Source organism: Sturnira hondurensis, unplaced genomic scaffold, assembly GCF_014824575.4.
Source record: "Sturnira hondurensis isolate 20B ecotype Veracruz unplaced genomic scaffold, ASM1482457v3 Scaffold0016663, whole genome shotgun sequence".
Lineage (NCBI taxonomy): Eukaryota > Metazoa > Chordata > Mammalia > Chiroptera > Phyllostomidae > Sturnira > Sturnira hondurensis.
The window spans coordinates 13,905,622-13,924,337 of record NW_028089294.1 but is presented as its reverse complement, the minus strand read 5'-3'; the positions used below and the strand labels follow the sequence as shown (position 1 = coordinate 13,924,337).

The following is an 18,716-nucleotide window of genomic DNA, read 5'->3' as shown; positions in this document are numbered from 1 at the left end:
CTGTAGCTTTTCCCAGGCCCTCTCTCCCAGGGAGCTGGGCCTGGCCTGGGCCTGGCCTGGGACCAGACGGGCAGTAAGATGCCCCTCATCACAGATGGAGACTGCCCCCAACCCCCTGGGAACAGGTTGTTCCCTGAGGGCCTTGTGCAGATCGAATTGAACGTCATTTGTAAAAGAGCTTTGAAGACCATTGTACAAATTTCAGATGATGATGGAGTGAGTGATCATGATGACAACAACAGTAATATTTTAAACACGGAACTGTTCTGCCCAGAGCTGCCGCAGGGCTTTCTTTCCAGCATGGCCAGGACTGGGCCTGGGGTGGGGCGCCGTTCCAGGTCCAGCAGTGCTGGAGGGCACCTCTCCCGTCTCTCTCCAAGGTCACCAACCTCCGCTCCAAGGTGTCCCGCTTGGCCATCAGCACCCTGGGAGACCTCTTCCGGGCCTTGAAGAAGAATATGGACCAGGAGGCTGAAGATATTGCCGGCTGCCTGCTGCAGAAGATGGGGAACGCCAGCGAGTTCATCCAGAGAGCGGCCAACCGGTCCCTGGGGGCCATGGTGGAGCATGTGACCCCGGCGAGATCCCTGGTGGCCCTCACCTCAGCAGGCATCTAGTAAGTGGCAGCCAGTTAGCTGTGTGAAGGGTGAGGGCGGTCCAGGAAGGGGAGGGGAGGGCGGCAGGCCTGGGATGGGAGAGGAGGGAGGGAACGGAGCAAGTGCTTCGCCCATTCAGCTGGGGGGCTTCTGCCCCACCTCTCTCAAGCCAGCTGACAGGGTGAGCTCAGGACAGACCTGAGGTCCTGACTGGAGAGGGAGAGCTTTGTTCTGTTCAGAACCGAGGAGCTCATAGTGGCTGTGGTAACATCCCTGGGGACCGGTCTGCCTGTGTGAGGACTGCCGTTTCTGCCTGTATGGGGAGGGACATCAGCAGAGCGAGGCACACGGTGTGATGCTTTAGTGGGCGTGCCCAGCCTTCTCCTGGGTGGGAGAGGGGGCCTAATGAGTGGGTTTGCTGTCCCCGCAGGTAAGAAGCAAAAGCATTTCCCCAGCCCTTTCTCCCAGACAGCAGAACGCTGTCAACCACAAGTGGGTCGGACACTTCTCACTCCTGCTGGGAGGCAGCTCAGAGAGTGTCGGGGTGTGGGGAGCCGCCAGCAGGCCCCTGGGCCTCAGCCCGTGCAAAGGGCTCGGGGCTCAGAGCCATGTTGCCTGGGTCACGTCCTGGTTATTTAACTCCCCTGTGCCTCCGTTCTCTCATCTGTAAAATGGGAATAGTAATAAACTTGTTGTGAGGAGTAAAGCAATTGATTCCGGAAAGAGCACTTAGAGCAGGGCCTGCCCCCACCTGACGTGTGTCACCTGCCTGCGGTGGCTGCTGTAATGTGGGAGAGATTAACTGTACTTCGTCCTGGGTCCCTCCCGTTGCCTCAGCTTCCACACCCGCACGATGAGGAGAGCAGCAGCTTGTGGAGTTGAGGAGGCGATGGTTGAAGGTGCTCAGCAGAGCACCCTCACTGCCACCTGAGATCATTGATCAGTGTTGCGGGAACCGGGGTGGGGAGTCCTCACGGGAGCTCTGAGTTCCTGGGGATCCCCTCAAAGGCAGGTGCTGATTCAGATGCTGAAGGCGCTGGTGCCCGACCCACACTGACTAGGGAGAGCTGGGAGTGCTCCTTGGTAGAGGGAAGGATCCAGTAGGGGCGGGGGAAGGGGCCCGGCGCCTAGTCGACTGTGGATGAGGAGACCCTGCTTGATAAAGATGAAAAAGAAGAGTTGACACCCTGATGGAGTTCTAGCGTAAAATTTGAGGTTCCTGCTGTTAGGACTGCCAAGTCATCCGTCAACCTCCTGTCCCTTTCTCCTCTCCCACTTCAGCTCAACAGTAAGCTCCTACTATATGTCGGCATGTGCCAAGCACCTGTGGGCGCTGGGGATTCAACTGGGGAGGAGGCTAGCTGTGCTCTCCCAGGAGCTCCAGCCCCACTGGGGAGCCACAGGGCTGCGCCTGAGCTTCCCAAGGGACAGGGGCAGTGCTACCCCAGGGCACATCTAGGTCGGCCTGGGGGTGCTAGGGAAGGCAGAGGAGATGCCGATCGGGTAGATGCAAGGACAGGAATGGGCATTTACGCAAAGGCAGACTGCAAGCTCGGGAAGGCGCAGAGAATGGTGGGCACAGGCATAGCTGGGGAGCACTGGGTGGCTTCACTTTTCTTCCCTGTCCCATGGTGGCTGTCGTCTTCTGAGTTCCATGGTCAGGAAGGCTCTGCTCTTTCCTCAAAGAGTCCCCTCGGCCCGCAGGGGACAGAGTTTGGAGCCCATCACAGTGTGAAATGTGGACGCACAATAGTAGGTCCATGTGTGTCAGGCTGGGGACCCCACATCCCACTCCCTGACTGAGCCCTCAACTTTGGTCCTTTCGTTCAGCCACAGAAACCCCTCAGTCCGGAAGTGCACTGCCGAGCACCTCTCAGCCGTCCTGGAGCAGATAGGCGCCGAGAAGCTTCTCTCCGGCAGCAGGGACAGTACGGACATGCTGGTGCACAACCTGGTGAGACTGGCACAGGACTCCAACCAGGACACCAGGTAATGCAGGGCCAGGGAGCTGGGGCCTGCTGACCGGGCCGGGCCAGGGCAGATACGGTGAGCAGCCAGCCATGGCCAGCACAGCGCAGCCTCCCCTGATCATGTGGACAGACAGTTGGGAGGACAGACCTGTGTCCTTTTCTTACTGCTGGCCCATGTGTCCCCATCATGACTGCCGGGCCTGCCCAGGGGACGGCCGGCACTCCTCACCCCCACATTCCGCCTTCCCTTCTCCCTGGGGCCACCATGACCGTGCCCAGCTCCATTCTCTATAAAGGCGGCTTTTTTCAGGAGATATGTAAGGAGCGCCCTTTCTGGTGGACATGACAGTGCATAAGAAAAACTAGGTCTCTGCTCTCGGAGTTTACCTTCTAGTGGGGCAGATGAACAGTAAACAAATAAATATGATAATTTTAGATACGGCTAGGGGGTATAGAGAAAAACACAAGAAGTAGCCCCCTCCTGCAAGTGGCTCCCTCCTGTATGGCCCAAGGTGCGTCCGCCTCCAGGGCGGACTGTGCCAGGGTCTCGGACTTCCACCGATCTGATGGGTAAACAGCCAGCTCCTTGTTTGGGGATTCTTTGTGTCCCCATTGCTCGTTTGAGCATTTCTTCAATTGCTTGCTAGCCTTTTACCAAACCAAACCAAACCAAAACCCATAAAAAACAAACACTGCACCCCCCCCCCCGCTCCCCCGCACAAAACAACAACAACAAAAAGTCAAAAAACAATTGCTAAAAAAACCAAACTTCTCTGGCTGCTCATGGGGGTTGACAGGGGTTGGGTAGGGCAGGATGGTGGAGGGACACCAGGCTGGTTGGCGGCTCCCCTGTCGTCCAGGAGAGAGGTGCTGAAGGCTGGCTGCAGGGAGAGGAAGGTGAATCTGGGTGTATTTTGAAGGCAGAGCCCACAGGAGGTGGGTGGGGAGGCCCTCAAAGGGGGAGCAAAGGTGACGTTTAGGTTTGTAAACTGAACAATTGGGTGAATGGTTTTGCCGTGACTGAAATGTGCAGTATGGGTCGACTTGTTTCCATTTTTGGTGGGGGATGGAAGTCGAGGTGCAGTATCTCTCCAGATCCAAGCCCCTCTCCACTCTGACCTTCCCTTTACCCCGGACAGTGTTAAGGGCACTTCGTTTTCCTTCCTGGAACCCATGCTTCTCGTTTCCATGGCACTTGAGTCCCTGGTTCTCATCGTCCCTCTGGGGCCATTTATCCCCCCTACCTGCCCTCTGAAGGCGGGTGGCCACAGGAGTGTCTTTAGCAACTTCCCTGCATCGTGTCTTCACTCCCGGTGGCCCCCGCCCCAGGAAACGCCCATGCGTCCCAGCCTGTGGCTCCAGCCCACACCCTCTCAGTGCCACATCTCTGATGCTCCGAGGACCTGCCACCTTCCGTGCCAAGTGCCCCAAAATGGACTCATCGTCTTCTTCCGAGCCTGCTTCTTCAGCTGTGTTCCCTCTATTGTGAAAAGTCACTGTTATTTACTGAGTCGTCTAAGATGCAGAGTAGGGAATTTCACACTTCATTGATTCTAAGACACATGTTTCCTCCCCACATTTTAATATCTTACAACCAAAGGCAAGTCACTGTTATTGACCAGGGAGCAGTTATGACTTAGGTTTTACTATCTGCACATTTGCAAACCTCATGGTGTAAACCTTTGAATTAAAATTTTACTGTAGGAACTACACCATGAGCCTTTCTTTACTTGTTAGCTTTTCATATTTATTTTAATAAGTCACCGTGGATGCTCTGTGAGGAATTGTTGACCTTAATTGCTGTTTAAAATGTCTTAGAAATACTACACCATTACTCAGCATTGAAATGAAAAGTTATTGCCTCTGAGCAAAGGCATGGAGATAGAGTAACAGGGTATAAATTAGATGTTAACTCAAACATTTGTCATTGAAAGAATGACCAAAATTCCACGTTTCCTTGCAAAGACATCACCAACTACTTTACCTGACTGGAAGAAGAACCCTACCCACGAGTGATGTTCCATCTGTTCCCGAGATGGCAGGTGGAAGGGCCGCCTCCTCGCATGAGGCAGTGTCACCGAAGGCAGTGAACGTTGCCCCAGGCTTATCCCCAAAGACCCATCCCCCACACTGCTGCCAGAGACATTTTGGTCAAAGGGTAAATCGGATCCTTCCTCAGCTTGCCATTGCCTGCAGGCTAAGCCCAACTCCTTCCCAGCTCCCTAAGCTTGTCCGACCTTCTTCTCCAGACTACTCTGTCTGAGTCCAGTCTCTGCCTGCCTTTCTGCAGGTACACACCTGCTGATGTGTCAGGCTGTCGTATGGACCCTAGACTGTCTTCCTCCTCCAATGTACTCCCTGATCCTGTCCACTTGTGAGCTCCTACTCATCTTTTGAGTACCAACCCAAGGGTCACCTCTTTTATGAAGCCCTCCTTGACTCCTTTCCCATCTACCCCTTCTCACCAGATAGAATTTACCACTTCCTTTTAGGTTGCCCTACTTGCACCCTTCCTCAGACTTCTGAGTGTCCCATACGAAAAAAAATTATGTACATTTTGAATATGGGCACCCAATGGAATATTATATACCAGCTAAAAAGGGTGACATGGGAAGATGGTTAGTGATAAAGTGAAAAGAGCTAGATACAAGTTGTATATGCATTCTGATATTAACTGTGTACACATGGAGAAAGACTCTAAGAAAACATGTGAGAACATACAGTGGGTTTTTCTCTTGATGATGGGAGCGTGAGCGGCATTTAACTTTTCGTGGATCTAGTTTTTAACAGGTTAAAGATTCTTGTCATAATTAGAAAAAGCATTAGAAACTCTTGCTGTAATTAGAACATTATGTGCACTTGTGCAGCACGTTTAGGATGCATTTCTGTGGCTGCGTCTTCATCTCACTCTTCTCCCTGGGGCAGGTTTTATGGCCGGAAGATGGTGAATGCCTTGATGTCGAACACGAAGTTTGATGCATTTCTGAAGCAGTCCCTTCCGTCCCACGACTTGCGGAAGGTCATGGCGGCCATTAAACAGCGGGTGAGTTGGTGGGTGGGAGCGGGTCGCTGGTTGGCATGAGCCGGCAGCCTCCTGCCTGTCAGCGGGTGGGGACTGTACTGTAGAGGTTGTTATGTCACCCCTGACTCCCAGCAGCAGAGGTCGTGTGACTCACTTGCCCCTTGCTCAGCCTGGTTCCGCTCTCACCACCTGTGTGCCTTGAGGGTCCCTGCACCTCCACATCGTCTCATCTATGCAATGGTGGTCTCGACCCCTGCACTGACTCCCTGTGCCTGAGGAGGCCCTCCCAGGTGGGAGGGGTCACGGTCTAGGCTGGAGTGTCTGGCAGTTCCCCAGAGGCTACTCCTTTTGGTTCGAGCTCTGTGTGTATTTTTCAAGGGCTTAGAAGACAGCGATGAACTGCCATCTGCCAGAGGCCGCAAGGTGTCCAGGAGTCTGGTGGTGTGTGAGAACGGGCTGCCTGGTGAGGACGGGTACGGCCACTCTTGTCTCTATAGGGCTCCATGGCCAACTCTGTTGCTGAAGGCAACCCGGAGTGGCCCTGGGAAGGGGGGGCGGACCTAGGCTACAGCTGAGACCCAGCTGGGTTTGCAGTACTAGTGGAAGTATTTATAGAATGTGCCCCGCACCCAGACCCTGGGGAGACCACGTCCTGGGCTTACTGGAAGTGGAAGAGCCTGTGGAAGTGGAAGTGGAAGTGGAAGAGCCTGTGTCAGTGGAAGTGCATTCCAGCACTCATGGCCAAAGAAAGGGGGTGCCATCCCACCAGTGTTGGTGGGACGTGTCATCAGCCAGGCTACCTGTGGGAACTCGGCATTTCTCCATTCACTTGGATCGGCAGATCCTTTAGCCAGAAAAGCAGTTGGCCTGGGACTAGCTCACAGGCAGAGTTGGGACAAAGGCAGATGACAAGGAATGGGCTGAGACGCTGGAGGGCAGTGCTAGGAGGAGTCAGGAACCAAGCAGGAAACTAAAGGTCTCTCCTGTGCCTAAAACGCAAACTCCCGGAGCACCACATCTGAACTCCTTAGCCAGGGCCCCAGGGAAGCCCCGCCCACCTCTCCAGGAGTAACTTCCTGCTCTCTCCCCCACACTTCCTCTTAGCCAGACCAAGTGATCCCCATGGGCACGGCCCCTCCATGTTCTTGCCCTACTGTGCCTTTGCTTCTGCTGGTTCTTTGCCTTATACTGGGCCGTCTGTACCTAGCACATGCCTACTTATTCTCCAAGATGCCATGAGATTCAGCTCACCTGCCACCCTCTCCCAAAAGCTCTTTTTGACAGTGTCCCCCTGTGCTCTGGGTGGACAGGTCATCCCCATTCTTCAGTCCTCTGTCAGCCCATTGACTTAGCTGGTCTGTCTGTGAGCCCTTCGGGCAAAGACCGTCTCTCTCACGGCCTTGTCCTCAGTGCCCAGCATGGTGCTGGCACTCAGCAGGCAAAAATGGGGAATGTGGGAATGAGTGACAGAGTGAATGACGCTGGGCCCTGTGGGGTGGGGCTGGGGTGTAGGGCACAAGCTCAACGGCGCAGGCTCTGAGCTGGGGTGGGGCTCCCAGCTCCCGGTGGAGACGCTCTTGTGCTAGCTAGACCTGGCCTGGGCTGCCATGCACATGTGATCCCAGCCTAAGACAACGGGGCTTCCAATCATTTCCCTACTTACTGGAGCACTGTGAGCAGGGCCTCAACAACCAGGGGTCAGGATTCGGGCACCTGGCAAGATCTTCCCCCATCCCTAAATGAACTGTGCCCCAGTTATCCTTCAGTGCATTCCCAGCCCCTCACTCAAAGCTTCACTTGTCTTCTGAAAAGAGAAAGGCAGGAAGAGAAAGCTCTGCCCCCTGGGGCTCCATAAACCATATTGTCCCCGAGGGAAAGGGATTTCCAGAGTTCTCCAGCCCCACCTGTCTGTGGGAGGGAGCATGGGGCGAGAGGTGTGTCCATCCCCTGAGCTGCCCAGGTCAGAGACCCCTTTGTCTTAGGCTCAGCTCCAATGGCCCGAGGCTGGCGACTCTGCGCTTTTCCAAGCGGGGTGGCTCGGAGATGGTGGAGCAGCTGCGAGAGCTGACACGGCTGCTGGAGGCCAAGGACTACCAGTCTCGGAGGGAGGGCGTGGGGCAGCTCCTTGAGCACTGCAAGGCCAAGCCAGAGCTCATCACTGCCAACCTGGTCCAGGTGAGCACCGCCCCACCCCTGCCCTGCCACCTGTCTGTCCCCCTGGGTGCAACTTCAGTTTGGAAAACTCTGAGCAGGGTGAGACATTGTGCCAGACCCTTCAGGGTAAAGGGAGCCCAACAAGCATGTGCTATCCCGTTGCCAGGGTAACACTCGAAGACTACTTGGAAGTGGCTGAAGGGGTGAGGGCACTGCCTCCTGCCAGGCACCTTGGGACTGCTCGGAGGTGTCCTGGGCGACTCCTGCCCTTCTTGCAGACTTATGAGGAGGAGGGCAGAGTGAAGGATGCTGTGGCCAAGGCCCAGTGCTGGTCTAGTACGTGTATGGTGTTTGGGGGCAGCTGGCCAGGCGACGGGGCCAGGATGGGTTAGGAGCAGGCACAGCCCTTTCACAGGCTGGAAACCAGACGGTTCTTGCAGGGGCGAGGCTGCCAACAGGCAAGCTACAGCGCAGAGCAGTTAAGACACAGGCATGAAGTCAGCAGACCTGGGTTTCCATTCACGTTTCTTACAAGTCATGTGGTCTGGGCAAGTGGTTTAACCTCTTTCGAGCTTAGTTTTTGTTTTGCTTTTAATGGTAGAGTGAGGATGAGAACACATGCCTCACGGGTAGGAAGATCATTCCAGGACGGGAGAGTGCCAAGTACCTAACAAGATGCTCTTGAACTTGGCGCACAATGAGTGCTCAGTATATGGTCGTTCTCCCCTCTTGCGCCCCCTCCCCACGCCTCTTTGGGGAGGCGAACTCTCTCATTGAGAATGCTCCGGCGCAGGTTGGATGGCCCCTGTGCAGATACAGCAAGAGCCCTGCTGAGGGTGGTTGGCTGGGCTGCAGGACCCCTGCCCAGCCTGGGTTCCCACGGGCTCTTGGCTTCTGTTTCCTCAATAGGTCTTTGATGCTTTCACCCCAAGGCTTCAGGATTCCAACAAGAAAGTGAACCAGTGGGCGCTGGAGGCCCTCGCCAAGATGATCCCCCTTCTCAGAGGGAGCTTACACCCCATGCTGCTCTCCATCTTCATCGCGGTTGCAGACAACCTCAACTCCAAGAACGCAGGGATTTATGCTGCCGCTGTGACCGCACTGGATGCCATGATTGAGAGTCTGGGTGAGCCTCCCGCCCTGGCCCCTGCTTGGCTCTGCTGGGCTGCCGGCGTCCTCCCCAGTGCCGCCCTGGGCTGGACCCACCTTTTCTGCTTGGGGATCTGCAGAGCAGTGCAAGGCACTGGTTCGGCGTTTTCCCGGAGGCTGTGTAGGGCGGGGTGGGCAGCCCAGGGCCTCTGAGGTTTTTGGTTGCCAAGTTGTCCACATCACATCCACCTGTGTGTCATAGATGGTGGGAAGCTGAGGGCATGTGGGCATGAGGTAGTCCTGCCTCCTTTAGTGCAGGTGATGTAAATGACTCCCCCGAGGTCACACAGCGCCCACGGGGTATTGAAGGAAGACAGGTCAGGATTGCCAGGAAGGAGCCGGGAAGAGCTGTCCGCAGTTTTCTTAGTTGTAGAGGTGGTAGCAGTGCATGTGGCATGTATGGGGACCAGGCACGGTGCCGGTGAGACCGCCGGACAAGCCTGTTGGAGAGGACAAAGCTGATGGGTAGGCGGGCCTGGATGGCAGGCTACCTCGAGTGTCTGGCACAGGAGTCAGGCTGGGGTTCCATTGGCTTTCTGAGTGTGGAGTAGATGAGAGTTGCCTTTTAGGGGAGTTGTTTGGGGCCAGAGCTTCGAGTGGGAGAGATTTGGCATGAGGGGTTGGGAGTGACATTGGAGTCAGGGTGGGGAGGAATGAAAAGAAAAACAGGAGGGAAGTATGGGAGAGACATCGGGAAAGGGGACAACCCCCCAGTTCCCCATGGGCTTTGCAGTATCACATCTTGGTTCTTTATAGTAATATTTACTGTATCGAGTACACAGGCTGAAGTGCAAGTTCACAGCCCCCGTGAGAATGTAGTTCATGAGAAGAATTATGTCCCAACTAGTTGAACCACCAGTTCTTGCAAACCAGTCTTGCCTTGATGCAAGAACGCTTCTCCTGTGAGGACCATCTTCGTTTGCCTTGTGGCTTGCTGTATGTCCTGGTGAGCACAGAGCAACGTCCTGTCTTTGGCACCCACACAGCATCCCCACAGGGAGGCTAGAACCTGGCCTGGCACCCCCCCCCCCCCCCCCCCCCCCCACCCCTCCCTCTGCCGCGNCCCCCCCCCCCCCCCCCGCCACCTCATCCCTGCACTTGGCCTGAGCCCAGCTCCCTGGGGCTGGGATGGCACCGTGTCCTTGGCTGGAGCCTCCAGGAGAAGCTTCAGTCACAAATCAGAGGCCTGGCCAGGTCCTCCTCCACCTCCTGAGTCCATAAATATTATCAATTTCCTCTCTTCATCTCAGAGGGAAGTTATGATTTGCTGGGTTTGTTGCTGTAGAACAAACGATATAAATCCAGCTCTAAATTATTGCTTGTTCTTAGTGCTGCTGTGGGTAAGTGAGATTGCTGTTGCCAATAACCAAGGCTCTTGGTAAATCACTGCAGGACCTGGATTTATTGAGGAAACCTACACCAAGCAAAACAGGGTTTAGCTATTTGAAGAGGATAAGCGCCTTTGTCTGGAGGGAGGAGCCTTTAACTCTTCTCTTCCAGGTATTTTTTTTTTTTCTGTTTTCGTCATTGGGCCAGCTGTCAGCTACTTCTTCTTCAAGATTTTATTTCTTTACTTTTAGAGAAGGGGAAGGCAGGAGAAAAAGAGGGAGAGAAACATCGATGCATGGGAGATACATCTTTTGGTTGTTTCTCATGCATCCCCAGCTGGGGACCTGGCCCACAACCCAGGCATGTGCCCTGACTAGGAACTGAACCAGCAAACTTTCGATTCACAGGCGGGTGCTCAATCCACAGAGCCACACCAGCCAGGGTAGTTTTGGAGATATTCTTAACTGTGAAGTCACGAGCCAATTTCTATATTCACATAGGTCAGAGCCGAAGGGATTTAAGTTTCCAGCCAGGAGAATTCACCACTGCCAGGATGTGCCAGGGGTAGACACAAACTCTTTGCAGAAATGGTTCTCATGTCTGGAATGCTCTAAACCTGGGCTGCAGAGGGTGAAATGGATGCAAGTAACTAAACTTCCCACTGTCCTGGGGCATTGGGTGGTAGAAGTAGAGATGAGATAGGTGGGACAGAAGAGAAGGGGTGTAAATCTTCCTTCCCATGTCACCCAGGCTGAGCCTGGTGGCCCTAGTGGTTCCTGGGGGACCCTTGGCACCCCGCAGCCGCTCCTGGAAGTGGCTTGGAGCCCTTTGAGCAGAGGGAGCGTCCCCCCAAGCCTGCCCCGCCATGCCCGGTGAGAGATCGCCGCAGAGAATCTGAAATGCTACGAAACACTTCGATGTGATAAGTCGCAGAGCAACAGCTCATCACGCTGTGCTGTTTCCTGCTCTGTGGGGGCCAAGGCGGGTCAAGAGCAGAGCCAGCCTAGACCGTCTTCGGGCACAAAGTCCAGACGGCACAGCCAAACTGGGAGGCTGGCTTCTCAGGTGACGCCTTAAGATCCCTCTTCATTCTGGAAGTCAGTGATAAAGTTGGCTCATCAGCTATCACATCTCTTCTAGATTTGGGGGTTTTTAGGGACAGGTAGTATGTTGGTTGACAGAGCAGGGGAATTTCTGCCCATGCCCCCTTTTGGGGGACTAGTAAGGAAGGAGACACGTTGGGCACCTTGCTCCCTGACCTCTGCCCTTTGTCCCTGCCTGCCTTGGCACCTCTCCAGGGGTGAGGCTGGAGTGGCACCTTCTCTATTCAGCACTGAGACCTTCTGGTTTTGGGGGCATTTGTCCAGGTGTCCAGGCAGTTCACGAGCTGACTGACTGGTTCTCTGGGCTCCATGACCAGGTGAGTCACAGGAGAAACTCCACCAGTGAAAACATCAGACTGCCAGCGGCCTGCCTGTTCTGGGTCGGACCGCTACATGCAGGCTTCCGAGCGCTCAACATCCTCTTAATTCATCACAGCCCCTGGCCAGGGCTGGAGAGAGTGGATGAGCTCAGAAATGGGTGACTTCCGATCTACTTTGGCTCTTTTCTCTTTGATTTTAAGCTTATTACCTTCTATAAATCGTATGCCCAACATTCTATTGTTAACAGAATTTACAGATTCATCCATGGTGCCCCTCAAATGCACCAGCTGCTGAAAAACGCCTCTCCCGTCGTTTGGTTCGGGTCCACATGCACACAGGTTTCCCCGGTTAAAAATTGTGATGTGAGTGCAGTGTTGACTTTGGGTCTCTCATTCAGTTCTACCCAATGTCCCAGGCTATTGTGTAGTCTTTCCAGTTCATTTAAACATAGAAAGCATACTTTCCACCACTGTAAAAGTATACTTATTAATTATTGAGAAAATAAAAAAGGCAAAGCATCCGGAGGGGGAAAAACAGTCCTGACTCCTAAAACAAACCATTATTATATTGGCAAAATTTGGCATTTTCATTACAGATATTTTCAGTGCCTATTTGTGCACATGGCTGTGATTATATTATACATTTGAATTTGCATCCTGGTTTTTTTAGGGCAAAGCACGAGCGTTCACATGTAATCACACAGCCGAGCCACTTTTCACAGCTCGGCGACGCCACAGCTTATATTTTCCGTTTAGGGGATCGCTCCCAGTTTCTTCTTGTGATGAACAGACCTCCTTTCGGTGGCTACAGAGCATTCAGCTGTGTGACATCATAACCTACCGAGCTCACTGCAGTGTGACATCATAACTCTTAAGCTTATTGTTTTTCTAAATTTTTTTATGGTTGTTCAAGTACAGTTGTCTTCGTTTTCCCGCCACCACTTTTCCCCACCCCCATACCTGCACCCCCCACCTCTCACCCTCAATCCTACCCCTCTTTGGCTTTGTCCATGGGTCCTTTAAACATGCTCCTTAATGACCCTTCCTCTCCTTTCCTCTGTTATCCCCTTCCCTCCCCTCTGGTTACTGTCAGTTTGTGCTTTATTTCCATGTCTCTGGTTCTATTTTGCTCGCTTGTTTGTTTTGATAGGTGAGATCATACGGTATCTTAAGCTTGTTGTCAGGAGTGGAGTTTGATTCCAGTTTCTTTGCTGCTGGTGTCCACATGTGACCACGTTTTCTACACTTTCTTTAAAGCTCCACTCTGGTCTCCCAGGAGCCCGAGGAGGGTGTGGCCCTGTGGCCTCAGGGGTCAGCTGGATGGGGGGTGGTGTCAGGCCCCTGGACTCCACCGCCCCAGTACAAAGAGGGAGGCGAGGCCCGGGGAAGGCAAAGCGTCTGGCCTGCCAGTGGGTGGCAGTGCTCCCCATTGCGTGGCTCTGAATTCAGTTCCTGTGGGGTCCTACTGGAGCTGGTGTGGGCAGTGCCAAGACCGTCATGGCTTCCCTGTGGTGCAGAAGCAGAGCCTCTGAACCCCCAGGGCTAGGCCAGTGGAGCACGGATTTGAAGGCTTCAAAAGTTAGATTTCAGCCTCTTAATTGATCTCCCCACCATGAAGAGTGCTGGGCTTCTGGAGTGTTTTAGGGTAACAGTAGTCATAGCAGCAACAGTAGCTGATACTCATGTGGTAATTATATGCTCTAGTCACTGTCTTAAGCATTGTGTTAACTCATGTTAACAGCAGCTCTATGAAGAAGGTAGTATCATCCCCATTTTATAGATGGTTAAACTGAGGCTTTGAGAGGGTAAGTGACTTCTCCAACATTACACGGTAAAACGTGGAAGGGCCAGGATTCAAACCCAGGCAAAGCCTGGACTCTGGACCCATGTCCTCATTCTCTAGGCTTTCTTGCCACTTACGAAACCTGGTTGTGACTGGGTAGGTGCACACACTTCCCTGTAAAACTAGCCAGAGGAAGAGAGGACAGCTACCTGGGGGCAGGTGCTTGGGCAAACTTCATCTCTCTGCGGTAACATTGCCCTGTACTCTGCAAGCATTTATTGAGCACCTGTGCTGTGCCGGGCACCATGGGAATACAGCACAGCATAGGTGTCTGCTGCATTTGCCTTTTTAAGTGTTCCCCAAGTCTTTCCTTCTTTCCTGCTTCAGGGGGAGAAGTCTCTGTTTTCAGAGGTGAGCTCCTGGCTGATGATGGGGGTGGGGTGCAGGGAGGCAGGCATAGAAGCACTGGCACACAGTAGTGCTGGTGATAATACAAAAACCCGTTTTTATACAATTACAGCTTTACCAAGACACCTGGAGACCACTTCTTGCAAGCTGCAATATTCTAGAGGCTGGTATCTCTTTTATCTCCCAGCAAAAATTATTTTCAAGGCTCTTGCCTTCTGGATGGAGCTTCTGTAAGCAGCAGAGATGAATGTTTTCTCCTCTGTGTACCTTACAGGTCTCAGGGAGAGAGCAAGGGAGGCAGAATTAGCTCTTAGCTAGAATGGTTGCCCAGTGGAAAAAGAAAGTTCAATGGTACAAGCATGGGAAGGCTGAGTAGCGCGGGAAGTCAGTGAGGGTGCAGCTCACTGGACAAGATCCCTTAGGCGGGCCCCCGATTGCTGTCCCCTGCAAAGAGAAAGCTGGCCTTGAGAGGGTCAGCTCCTGGGACCCCAGGACGCACTTGCTGGGACCCCACTCTGGTGAGGCCCCCTCACCTCCCAGACTCCACAGCCACAGCCCTGAGAAATACATTTTGACCATGACAGTCAAAATGATAGTCTACCAATGTATCAATTATCTATCTATCTATCTATCATCTATCTCTATCTACCTTTTGGTGTGACCACAGCTCAGTGCCTCAGTTTCCCCTACAACTATATCTATGTACCCACGTCTATGTCCATCTGTCTGTCTCTATCATCCATCGTCTATCAATTGTCTATTTACCATCTGTCTGTTATGTCTCAATCAATCACTTACCTAGCATCAATCGAGGATCATCTATCTATCCCTCTATTATCTGTCCATCTCTCCATCTCTGTCTCCACCTCCGTGCCCTCTGCCCCCACAGCTCACAGCAGTTTTGAGGGAGCACCGACAAGCCATAGGAGGTCTGGGGGAGGAGAGGAGGCCTGATTGGGGCTGCTCAACTACGTCACTCTTCCCCACACAACCCCTGCACCTTCACTTTTTAAAGTGACCCCTCTGTGAGTTGGGAAAACTAATTCGGCTCCCCAAAGGCCCCCCCCGCCCCAAGTAGGCGTTGTTGGAGCCTGGCGCTGAGCCCAGGCCGTTGCTGGGCCACAGCATCACGGCCACGGACACTGTCTGTCTCTTTCAGACAACCTTTGCCTCCTGCCCGTGTTTGCTGGGCGGGTGCGTTTCCTGAGTGGCCGAGCGATGCTCCACGTCACAGACCGCCTGTCAGGTGAGTGCCCCTCACTGCCTCCCCCCACCACTCCCCCCACCACCTCCTGGGCCCTCTATTCTTCTCCACTGGCCAGTAGTTCCAGACCATTAAAAAGTTTTCACAGTCTGGTTTTCAAAGATCGTCGCCACGTTGCCAGAAGATGATCTTTGGTTTTGTTACAAACGAAGCAGGTTCCTACAAGCCCAAAATGGTTCCTAAGAAACCCGATGCCTTTCTTCCTCTCTGCCACCGCTCCACCGGCCCTCCCCCTCCGGGGTAGGCACCGCCTGTGGGTCCACAGCTCGGGTCAGCAGCAGCGTTGTCCTTGTGACAGTTTGACAAAGCTGCCTCTTCTTCGCCAAGTGCGGCCTGGCAAGCAGAGCCTGGGTTGGGTTTCAGCCCCACTCGAGCCCTTGGCCAGGTGCCCAGGACAGTGTTATTCTCGGGCAGGGCCTCAGCCTGGGCCCACTCTGCCCCGTTCAAGCTTCAGCCGAGGAAAGCCGGCTCTGAGCTCACGTCTGCTTCGAGTCTGCAGCACTGGCCTCGAGGGGTTTCATTCCAGCACTGAGACCTTTGCCCACAGTGCTTGAGATGGCAGCATGGAAAGGACACAGTTTAGGGGGGACAGACCCATTTGCCACCCGACAACTCTGCCCTAAGAGCAGGTTACTTACATTGGCTTTATCATCTGTCTTGCTTGCCGAAAGCCTCCTGCCCCATCTGGGAGGGTCCCATCCAGGAAGGAGGCAGAATGCAGTCTGTCCTCCGGACTTCGGAGGCCCCTAAAGTGCGGATGGATCATGCCATTCTCCTGCTTGATGACTTCATGGCTCCCCAGCAGTCTGCCGGGCTCCCTGGAGTGGCCCACAGAGCCTGTTTCTGCCTGGCCCTTGAGATTCTGCCCCCTTCCCCAACCCCCAATTGAAGGTCCTGGATCAGATTCCTCACAAGAACCCCAGAAGGATGGCGTGGGTTCCATAATTACCCCTTTAGGAGAAATAAGGAAAACAGAGCTCGGAAGAAAGGTTAAATGCTCAAGGTCCCTGTGCAAGTATCCAGGCTTTGTCCCTGGGAGCCTGGCTGCAGAGCCAAGCCCTCAACCTCAGTGCCCTGCTCTGCCCTGGGCAGCCCCAGCCTATGCCTCCTAGGTGCCAGCACGCTGCCCTTCTCACAGAGGCCATGCTCTGACCTCGGCCTGCCTACGTGTGGCTCCCGGCCTGCAGAGACCTTTTCCATCCTTATTCCTCTCCCTGAGCAATGCCCACTTGGTTCTGACATCACTTCCTCTGCCTCTCTTCTCCCCAAGCCCTCCTGCCTGGTTCCGTGTGCCTCTGAAGAGCACATCCCCCACGGTGCTGGCCCAGCCAGTGCCCACAGCACTGGGCCCTCAAGGTGCCCAGCACCTGCTGCCTGACAGGGGGCATCATCCCAGCTCCTCACTGCCCTTCTCTTGCTCCTGGCCTTGGCGCTTGTCCTGGTTCGGTTCTCTCAGTGACCTTGGAGTGGCCCTCACTTCCTGTTCAGTTTCCGGGCCTTCCCCAAGCAGGTGAAGCAAGTGAGGCAAGGTGGGGCCACAGTGCAGTCACGGCGCCATGCTGTGGGTGCGCTGGGGGGAGACAGGGGCCACAGAACTGAGAGTACCCTGGGTACCAGATAAGGAACCCTTTCTGTTGCTCAAAATCAGTTTTTTCTGGGCGAAAGCCTACCTGTACTTCCGTAGGTCCTTTATGAGCCCCAGAGGTGGGTGGGTACCTCACTTTAGATTGCGTATCTACTTACTGTAGGTATTTTCCACCTATTTCCAAGAGACTGCAAGAGCAAAAGTTTGTTTCTATGTAGCTCTTTTGTTAACCAGGAGTCAGCCAGGAACATAGAAAAATTTCAACTGACACAAGGTGCGGACTAATAATAGCACAGCTTACCAGGAGTAAATCTTTTGCTAATTACTTCAGCTGCCTTTTAAGCTTAAGTTTAATGGGTTTTCTTCCTCATGATGACGCCCAGAAGGGCTGCTGTCAAGTCTCTGCCACCCTGAGAGACCCACCTGTCAGCCAGGCGACCTCCCCCTGCCTGTCGAGGGGGCGTGTGGAACTCAGGTGGGCAGGGTTGATGCCCCACTGTGGAAGGCAGAGGGTTCCAGTCTGGCCGCTGTGGCAGGACAGGGAAGGGAGCTCTATGGGGGCACATGAACCCCTCCCCCTTTGGTGGACGTAAGGAGCCCTGCCTGGGCCTGGTTCTTGGGAAAGTTCTTGCTTCCATTTGTAGGCGGAGAATTAGGAAACCTTGGACTTATAGGTGTTCAGAGTAGGTAGCTGGTTTACCAGGAGCATTTTCTTTTGATTCCTTGTGATGCCCCCTCAGCTTTCCCCCTTGCTCCCTGACCCTTGCGGCTGACTGGGGGCGCTTTCCTGTTTACTGTGCCCTCCCTTTGCGGTCTGTTCCAAGCACTCGCCCCACTTTATGAAGCTGCCCAAGGCTCTGCCCCTCTGGGAGGCTTTCCTAGTGAAGCCTGACACGGCTGGGGGACTCACTGGGTGCAGGCCTGCCTCTCCCAGGAATGAGGGCCACCTTTAGTTCGGGGGGGCTCTGTGATACTGGGGAACCCCTGGGGGCCCCACAATGCATGGCCTGAAAGTCAGTGTCCATAGTCCACGGGGAATGGCCCTGCAAGTACGGCAGGCAGAGCTGAGGGGGCCCAGGTCATTCCAGGTTCCCCATCGTCCCAGGCTGGCTCTGAAATCAGGAGGCCCCATGGGACTCCTTCTGGAAGATAATCTGGGGGGTAGGGCGATGTTAAGCTGATGAAGGAAGGACAAATTGGCAGTTTCATTGAAAATAAAACTCCAGATCAGCCTCCAAAATGCAGAACCTGTACAGGCTTAGGGGCATGAGAGGTGGAAAGAGCGTGACCGACCTGTGGAGTCAAGGCAGGCCTGGCCTCCGGCCTCCGCTCTGCCCTTATCAGCCGCGTGGCCTTGGGCCAACCCTGACCCCCGAGTCTTGGTCTCCTTCTCCATGAATGGACCAGCATGCTGCTTCTCAGGACACCGGCAGGGAGTGGAGTCACACGTCAGGCCTCCCGAATTGCTGTTGGTTTTATGGTGAGGTTCAGCCTCCAGACGCTGGGAAGGCCATGCTGGTCTGACCTGCCGGCTGTTTTATTTCCCAGAATGTCTTTGGAAAGAGGCTTGACTTCTCTCTCCAGGACAAGTTTTCTCTGTCTTTGCGTGAAGGCTCATCGGTGGTAATGTGGGTTTAAGCAATACCAGTTCTAGCTACTCCCTGTCACCTGCCTACTTCCTTAGGTACTTCACAGACATTTATTGTCTAATTTCTAACCATTGCAGATCCTGAACAACAGGTTCAGGATCACAATCTGTACAGATTAGGGGACAGGCTCGGAAAGGCTGGTGGATGGCAGAGGTGGGGTGGCCGACCACCTGTGTCTGCCCCTTCCCCTCTGCCGGGCCACCAGGAAGGGCCCACTGCGTCTGTCCTGGGCCCCGAGCGCTTCGCCTTTGCCTACCCCTTCCTCCATTAAAAAAAAATTAAAAACTGTATTTTGCAATTGGTCGCTATAAACACGAACATAAACCAGGCTGTATCTCTTCATATTTCCTTCTGATTGTAAAAGAAATCAAATGTCTGTGGGCC

At 54.0% G+C, this 18,716-nt stretch overlaps 1 protein-coding gene across 5 annotated transcripts in view; it reads left to right on the top strand.

Annotated features, from left to right (window-relative positions):
• Positions 1-18,716, top strand: part of TOGARAM2 (TOG array regulator of axonemal microtubules 2) — a 46,427-nt gene that overhangs the window by 26,732 nt on the left and 979 nt on the right. For 4 of the 5 annotated variants that reach the window (XM_037066851.1, XM_037066850.1, XM_037066853.1 and 1 more), the window contains exons 13-19: positions 381-616; positions 2,427-2,585; positions 5,492-5,609; positions 5,967-6,061; positions 7,571-7,763; positions 8,652-8,868; positions 14,994-15,080. In XM_037066851.1, coding sequence (XP_036922746.1) covers positions 381-616; positions 2,427-2,585; positions 5,492-5,609; positions 5,967-6,061; positions 7,571-7,763; positions 8,652-8,868; positions 14,994-15,080 — 1,105 coding nt within the window. Of the gene's footprint in view, positions 1-380; positions 617-2,426; positions 2,586-5,491; positions 5,610-5,966; positions 6,062-7,570; positions 7,764-8,651; positions 8,869-14,993; positions 15,081-18,716 lie in introns of those variants that run through there. The other variant, XM_037066854.1, reaches the window with a different exon arrangement.